This window comes from Leiobunum rupestre, chromosome 9 (assembly GCF_980474605.1).
Source record: "Leiobunum rupestre chromosome 9, qqLeiRupe1.1.hap1, whole genome shotgun sequence".
Taxonomy (NCBI): domain Eukaryota; kingdom Metazoa; phylum Arthropoda; class Arachnida; order Opiliones; family Sclerosomatidae; genus Leiobunum; species Leiobunum rupestre.
In genome coordinates, this window is record NC_143392.1 from 551,152 (window position 1) to 560,156 (window position 9,005).

At 37.0% G+C, this 9,005-nt stretch overlaps 1 protein-coding gene across 1 annotated transcript; it reads left to right on the forward strand.

Moving 5' to 3' along the window:
• Positions 1 to 235: 235 nt before the first annotated feature.
• LOC149926277 (zinc finger MYM-type protein 1-like) lies at positions 236 to 6,808 on the forward strand. Its single transcript, XM_090159282.1, has 6 exons — positions 236 to 289; positions 339 to 901; positions 1,005 to 1,378; positions 1,466 to 1,653; positions 1,732 to 2,079; positions 6,500 to 6,808. The coding sequence occupies exons 1-6, from the start codon at positions 236 to 238 to the stop codon at positions 6,806 to 6,808; spliced, it is 1,836 nt and encodes a 611-aa protein (XP_090015408.1).
• The last annotated feature ends 2,197 nt before the right edge of the window (positions 6,809 to 9,005 follow it).

Genomic DNA, 9,005 nt, shown 5'->3' on the forward strand with positions numbered 1-9,005 from the left:
GATAGTGACAATGATGAAATCCCTCCAAAAACTGGACATCTTTTAATGGCTAGACCGCATGAGTAGCTTTTAGATTTCGATATCGGTCTGTGGAGTGAAAAAAAAAAGCACTTTAGCAGTTTAGAGGTAGAAGAAGCTGTTAGGCGAGGACCTGAGCCAACACCGAAAAGACTGCCGCGCGACCGAAAAACTAATCAATCTTTCTCTTCAAATGTGTTTGAGCGCATCTTAAAAAATGGGGAAATTCAAAAAGGGACTGGCTTGTTTGGAGCAAAGAAAAGCAAGCATTGTACTGCTTTGCTTTTCGATTGTTTTCATGACGCACGGATGTCTCAAAGTCGGATTTGGCTTTAGGCTGCGGCTGGGGATTATCAAGAGGCTGGAAGAAGCTAAAACAAAAAGTGGGTGAACATGAAAGCAGCGCTGATCACAAAAGGTCGTACTTCGAATGGCGCAAATTAGAAAATGCGCTAAATAGTAGTTCAGCCATAGAAAATCTTTTAGACCGAAACATGGTAAGAGAAGAGCATTATTGGACGGAAGTATTGCATCTCGTAATCGAAGACTTCGTTCGAAAAACTATTTTAAAAGAAGTAAAACGTAATAAATACTTCTCTGTTATGGTAGATGCGACTCCCGATGAAGCCCAAACTGAGCAAAATGTTTTTATACTGCGCTACGTTTCCCTCGATGAAGAAAATCAGTACAGAATTAGAGAGCGTTTTATCGACTTTGTTGACTGTGACCAGAAGACTGGTCAGTCAATCGCTAAAATGATTCGCAATGAGCTGAAACGTTATGGCTTACAGCTTTCAGACTGTCGTGGGCAGGGTTATGACAACGGGAGCAATATGAGTGGCATCTACCAGGGAGCTCAAGCACATATATTAAAGGAAAATCCGTTGGCAATTTTTTCTTTGTGGTGTCCATGCTGAGGAGAGTTGCACGGTTGTAGTAACGTTTTTCGGAATTGTTTCGAAAACATATATTTTTTTTCATTCTAGTCCACAAAGATGGGACGTTTTAAAACAAAATATTAGATCGTCCCTTCACGGGCTATCGGAAACGAGATGGTCAGCGCGGATAGATGCCGCGCGGATAGATGCCGTGCGTCCATTTGCTATGCATTTGCCAGGGTTACAAAGGGCGGTTGAACTTGCTTTTAACTTTAATTTGACTGCGGAGGCACGTACTGAACTAAAGGGCATTCAGAAGTATTTGAAATCATTTCAATGTGTTTTGATGGCTTCAATTTGGTACAAAGTATTAGCTGCAATAAACATACGTAGCGTTGTTCTTCAAGCGAGGGAAACCACAATAGATTTTGAAAGTGCCAATATTAAGAGTCTACTGGAAGATTTAAATCAATTGAGAAATGGTTGGGATACTATTTACGCATAAAGTTGCAAGGTTGCGGAAAATATTGGAATATCACCTGAATTAAATGTATCAATTCGCGGCCCAGAAAAAAGGAAAGGCAAAAGAAAACGCTTTATAGATGAAGCACCAGAACGATATTTAAACTTGAGCCCAGAAGACAGTTTTAAAGTAAATGTTCTCAATGTTATTCTAGAAACAGTTGTAGGAAACATAACAAGAAGGTATTCTTCCATAGACAACATGATCGACACATTTGGTTTCTTATGGAACTACGTAAGCCTAAACGTTTCTTTGCTATCAGCGCGCGTAGAAAACAGGGCATCTATGTACAGCGTAGACGTTAATGCGCAGGATTTGAAAGAAGAAATTTTGCAGTTAAAAACGATTCACTCTGCTAATTTTGGATCTGAGCCCCTTCCCCCTGTGCGTCTTCTCAATGCTCTTCATAAGTGCAATTTTGATAGCATATTTCCAAATGTAATGGTAGCCTTGCGGATTTTCTGCACTTTGCCTGTTACCGTTGCCCAAGCAGAACGATCATTCAGCGTTCTTGCAAGAGTTAAGAATTGTTTGAGAAACACAATGGGGCAAGAGCGGCTTGTTGGATTAGCTATGATCACAATCGAGTCAGAGTTAGCCCGCTCATTAGATTATACGGGGATTATAAAAGAGTTCGCTTCTAAAAAAGCTAGGAAGAAAGTATAATTTTTAAGTTCTTAGTGAAGTGGAAAATGTTCTGTGTTCAAACTACCAATTCCTAATTCTTATTCCGCTTTTTATTTTTGATTAAACTAAAGGCCTTTACACACGAGCCCACATTTTGAGCCAACTAGAAGAGTTAACTCGAGTTTAGTCAACTAATTGGTTCAAAACTTTGGCAAGAAAAAAATTGATCGCCGATCCATTTTTGCTGACTCAGTTAGTTGGGTCAAAACGTTGGCTCGTGTGAAAATGTCTTAAGAGAGTTCAACACAAGAAAACGATCTTGTATCGAATTTCTCTAAAACTGTATGCTTACCTATATTTGTGACTACCATGTTTAAAACTACGGGTATTAAAAACGTTTCCTGACAAAAAAAAGGTTATTAGTTTTATATATATAAAATTTCTATTTCAAAAAACTAAATTTTGAAGTAAAAAATTGGGGGGAGGGGGGGGGCCGAGAACGCTTACCCGGGGCCCGAAAATTCTAGCGCCGGCCCTGCCTAAACTAAGCCTTTTCGACTAACATATGTTAAGCTTAAACGGGAGAAAAATGGATCGATAAAGAATTCATACACTTCACTTCAACAACATGGGTTATACAAATTATTTCAATAGCATTTGCCTCGGGCGAGGCTTTTCATATTTTTAATAATAAAATTGTTAGTTTTAGTTTCAATTAATAGGCTCTATAGAAAGAAATTGGTTCGTTGCACAGTCTGGTAAAATGACGGCTTTGTATACCTTACCGTTTCCACGCGGCGGGAGTTTTCATTTTACTTTGTTGTTTTAACTTTTAATTCTCGTGTAACTAAATAAGTTCTATAGGAAATCTTGATTCGTTGTACACTTTGGTTCAACGAAGGCGCTCTACTTCTTGTCCATACGCGGGTAACATCTAGGTAACTCGCTTCCCTAGATAATGCGTTTGTAAAATTGGACTTGAAGAAGAGCAAGGTAACATTTAGGTAAGTAAGTAACTTAGATATAACTTTTCGATATTAAACTTATTGAAGTGTAGATTAATGAGTTGGGATTCTTTAAGGCGAAAAGTAAAGGGTAGAGTTCAGTTAAGTGTAAGACGCGGAAGGGGGAAGTTGATATTATTGCGTTTTGTGTGAACGAAGTCTCGAGGAATACGTGGGTAACATCCAGGTAACTCACTTCCCAAGATGTTACGTTTGTAAAGTAGGACTTGTAGAGGAGCAAGGTAACATTTAGGTAAGAAACTAACCTAGATATAAACTTTAGATTTAAATTTTATAGAGGTGTAGCTAAATGAATTCGGATTCTATAAGGCGAAAGGTAAAGGGTAGAGTTTAGTTTAGGACGAGGAAGGGGTTTCTTGATTTTATTGCGTTTTCCATTGCCTGATTGTTATTGTGTGAACGAAGTCTTGAGGCATGCGTGGGTAACATCAAGGTAACTCACTTCCCTAGATGTTACTATTGTAATTTAGGACTTGTAGATGAGCAAGGTAACATTTAGGTAAGTAACTTACTTAGATATTACCTTTCGATATAAAACTTATTGAAGTGCAACTTTATGAGTTGGGGTTCTTTATGGCGAAAAGTAAAGGGCAGAGTTAAGTTTAGTGTAGGATGCGGAAGGGATAAGTTGCTTTTATTGCGTTTTCCATTGCCTGATAGTTTTTTTTGTGAACGAAGCCTTGAGGCATACGCGGGGAACATCCAGGTAACTTACTTCCCTAGATGTTACGTTTGTAAAATAGGACTTGTAGAAAAGCAAGGTAAGATTAAGGTTAGTAACTAAACTAGATATATCCTTTTAAAGACAAGTCTAGTGAAAGGTTACATCCAGGTTAGTAACAAGCCTCCAAGTAGTTTTTATACGCTCTGAGGTAATTTTGAAGTCAGTAATTAACGTTGATGTTACATTTCAATTGATCTCGAGAAATTGAAACGTAACATCTCGGTTATTAATTTACCTAAATCTTACTTTTCTAAAGCATGTAGTTTATTTAAAACAGGTTATCTCAAAAAGTCCTACATTAAAGGTTTTTATTTGCAGATCAAAATGACTTACCTTACCTGGGATTTCGTATTGAAGGAATTTGAAATGGCGTTTGTGGACCCGAAAATGCATTCCAAATTATATAACGCCCAAAATTTTATGGATGCGCTTAAATGGTTTGTTAAAATATGCAACCCACCCAACTACGAACACTTTTTTTAACCAACGCGGAATGGATGAAACTATATGCAACTAGAAATAAAACCGGATTATGTTTTGAAGTTTTAAAAAAAAATATGACCTACAACTCGGGAGCTTCGTTAGTGTTGATTATTGTTTTTAGAAAATCTGCTGCGAAAACTTAACAGTTAGTTCAAGGCAATATCAAAATCTTTTCGAAGTAGACCCTAATGGGAGAATCGCAGACACTATTTTTACGCGACTTACAATTACTTTCGTAGTAAAATTAACTCAAGGCAGATATGGGCCAGATAAGAGTTTTTAACGAAAGAATGTCTCGGAACGCTGTTTTTTCGTTGTACAATGGCGAAACCAACATTTACATATGGAGACTTCCAAGAGCAGATTGGGAAGTATTCCCTTTTTGTGGGAACACGGAACAACTTAATACGGAGTATTCAATTCTGAGAGGAGTTAAGCAAGCATTTAAGGGAGTGAAGGGATTAATGGGTATTATGATTAGTTTATTCCTACAAAGCTAAAAAACATTAGATGGCTGTCAGTATTACCAAAGGCGCGCGTATAGCTTCTATAGAAATTCAAGCTGAACAGGGTTTTATTTCCCAATTTGATTTTAATCGGGAAGTGTTTTTTTATTGTTTTTTTTTGTATTTTCTGAACGTTTATTCTTTATTTTTTTTGGATCTTTGTAGCCATGTTGTCAGAACCCATCAATAAGATCGGTAAGTGACGAGAATATGGCCGAAGCAATTTGGTGTGGCTGAACTCCCAATTAGCAGGCCTCCACCAACCATTATGCAGTAACCGATGGGCACTCATAATTACAACTTCCTCAATATAAAGATGCAGCGGTAGAATATTCAGGAGCAAATCCAGAGAAACGCTTCGGGCCGTTCTCATACCTCCTGTAATGCTGACACAGGCACAGTGCGTAGTTCAGCCTGAACTGACTTAAGCACTACCCTCAGCCACCAAACCACTGCAGCATAGGACTGATTATCATGGTATAGATCTAATACACAACCTTTGGGCTAAGACCCCAAGACTTGCTTATGGTACCCCTTACTCTCCAGAATAACATTTAGCCTTCCTGATACTGAGGTCAAGATGTGGCTTCCATGTTAGTCTACTGTCGAGAATAACACCGAGGTATTTTACCTTAGTTGATTTGACCAGGATGGTCCCAAAGAAAGAAGTATAATTGAACGAGTCCGGCACCTTCCTCCGAGTGAAACGAATCAGGCTCGTCTTGTCAGGATTGACGGTGAGGCTAACATCCCTACAGCACCATTCCACAGAGAATTTCCCAGTAATTATCACTGTGACATCGTCATCATAACCAAACCCGCGACAGTCATCCCTGTTTAGCCTCACCAAGAGTTCGTCCACAACCAGGCACCACAGCAAGGGTAAGAGTACACCCCCCCCTGAGGGCAGCCTCGGCTGGTGGTGACCCTTAGCGATTCTCCAAGAGGGAAGCCGTCGCGACCCAATCAGTCAACATAGAATCGATCCAAAGACACAACGTGTCATTGATACCAAAACATTTAGCAGCCTTAAGAATGACAGCCTTGGAGTCTTTATCAAAAGCCCCTCGATGTCCAGAAAAACCGGTAGCGCTATTTCTTTGAACTCATTTGCACGTTCAAGGCAATTAATTATGCCATGATGGGAAAATCTCAGTAGATTTGCCCTTTTGATAGGCATATTGAGCATTCGAGAGGGGTGTAACAATAAGAACCTCCTCTCTAATTTATCTATCAACTAATTTCTCCAAAACCTTTAGGATAAATGAAGTTAGATTGATTGGTCTAAATGCCTTAGCCTCGAGATTACTGGTTTTCCCGGGCTTCAATAGCTTCAAATATAAGATATTTTGGTGATTCCGCAAACTGGGAAAACTGTTTTTTGGCTGGAAGCATTGCAAAGGGGGGGGGGGGGAACGTAAGTAATTGAATGGTAGCCCAGCTTAGCGAGGATATCGTTATTAAGAAGTGGTAATCCTGCAGAACGGGGAAATTTTTAAACGGGGATTGGTTACCCTGCGAAGTGGGGAAATTGGATTTAAGGGTTGGTTACTTTCAAAGTTATGGAAAAATTAAATAGTCGTTGATATCTCTGCTAAACGGGGAAATAAAATACGTGGTTGGTAGCCTTGTGGATCTTAATATATAAGGGAATGTAAAATACTTTTAAATTCAGATCCTAAATAGCTATGTTTTACGTTTCGTTCTTTTGATAGTGGGTTAAATGTGTAAAACTTGGTTTGTACTTAGCGATGGCAGACCAAGAAGATTTCGATGACAGTTTTAGTTCCGACGTTTCGGGTGATCACAGATATATGTGTTTTAAAAATGGGCACTATTCGTCTTTGGATTCGGAAGACCTTTCTTTCGAGGAAGGTCTGGAAAGTGAGGAATACGAGGGTGACGAACTGGAAGAAGAATTAGGAGTACCCGAAGAAAATGATGGGGCGAATTCAGATTTGGTAGCCACAGTGGGGGTTCGACGTCTACCGGCCCCTTTAAATTTACCGAGGACGGGGATGTAGATGAGGAATTCGTTGGGCAGTTTGCCAATAGAGAAGAGGAGGCAAAGGAATAACGTTAGTTGTCGAAATTGGTAATTAAATTTTTTCTGACGTTTTCTTTTACGCGTGGTTCTTTCTATTAATTATCCCATAATAATGGTTTTTTTTAATCATAAAATAAAATTTCTTTACAAGCGTGGATGTGAAGAAAATTTTATGCGTTGTTTTATAAAATATAAAGGCGCTTATTTATTAAATTTATCTTATGTTTCCCACGTTTTACGTTAATTTTGAAAAAGGAAGCGACGAAGATGAATACTACGAAGTACAATATTAATTGTTATTGTGGTTGGAGGAGGGAAAAATTGATATAAATCCAAGCGTTGAGAATTATTAATTTGCAGATATTCAAATTTATATTGTAAAATCCTTAATAAATAAAATGAAACACAAGTTTGTATTTTGTAAATAAAATTTTAAACAGTTCTGGAAATACTTAAACTAAACAAACAAAGGATAATTAAACAAGCTTATCTTAACATATATATGAAGTTTCCATAACGGTACAAATTAGATAATTTTACACGAGTGTATTCAATTCTAAATTAAGGTATTGGTGAGTTAAGTTTTTAATTAAAAATTATTTAAAAGAATTTTGCGTATACAATACGACGTGATACTACCGACTATAGTTTCGGAACGACCCTCGTTCTATTCTCAAGGGTAACTGTTCGATTCAACAATCAGGATAAAATTACAAAATAACCAAACCAGGTAAAAAGTTAAAACAAAACTCGCCATACAAAGTCCAAAAAGGGGCCAAAGTCATTATTCATTTTTTGTTTTTGTTTTTTTAAATCTCAATACTCTCCATAATGTTGCGTTCAAAAAAGTTGTTACGTTGTGCTAATAATGTTGAATTCTCCCAGTCGATAACATGGGATGGATTATTTTAAAATATAAGATATATACGCTTAATTTTACGCTACAGATTTGCAAGAATGGTATTTAATTACACAAAAATACCACCTTACGCGAAAATAATGGACGCGGTTTAATTGCGCGGCTTAATCTTCATCCGAAATGACTTTGTCTCCTTGTACACTTTGTTCGTCTTCTTCGGTTTGTTCTTGTTTTTGTGCCGTTTCTTCGTCTTCTTCTTGGATTTGTACGGAAGCGTACTCTACAACTCTGTAAAAAATTATTTTGTTCACTTATAATTGAAGAGAAAGTACGTTCGCTTGTTAGCTATTAAAAATGTACTTAATTTCATAATTTACTTTCTAGCTAAATTGGGCACTTTTAAAATTTCTGATTTTTTTATTTGGTCAGACCTAGGAGAAGAGCGATCTGCGATTCGGTGGTAACCGTGTTAAATTCCATGTTGAGAAGACTGGTAGCTCGCTCGATGAAAATATCGACGGAACTAGATAATAATTTCAAAAATGTGGAGTGAAAGTAAATTCGTCGCTATAGTTAAATTCAACGTATTCAAAATTACTAATTAGAGCGCGACACCACCTGTACATTTGGGGTCTAGCAAGCTTATTTACCTGCTTCTCACACCCTAAAAACGCCGGGAATTTTCACGCGCCAAACTATATTAGAAATCAACAAATTAACGATGGTATAAATACATATTTACTCAGGTTCTTTACACCCGCAATTTAGTTACATTTTTAATTATATTACGAGCTTTTTGCATTTTCTTCGATCTCTTTTTATTGTATTTTAGTTTTTTGGACACTTAATTTTAAACTTGATTTTCATTTTAACCATAGCGTTAATTTTATTTTACGTTGATTTAATTTTAGTTTTTACAATTCAAATCTTGGTTAAGCAACGCATCCTTTAATTGTTTGATAAATTTAATGGCCCCTATTCTGCGGTATATGCCATGTCCACCCTTCCGGTAATCCAACAAAAGCAATACCACAATGCCACTACTGAGGATCCATATAATTTCGGACTCTCTGTCATGAGTTTATGCTTAGCTTTTTTGCAAGTGCATTTATTCACTTTTTATACATTTCAAATACTTTTTCAAAGGTAATTTAAGAATTCATTTTAAATACTTGATTTTCGTGATTTTTTTATTATGATTTTGATTTGGAATTTGTTTTTGATTTTTATAAAATTTAGATCAGAGATTTGATATCGTTATTATACAAAATATTATTGTTCGAAACTTAATATTTCAAAATATAATCTTTAATAT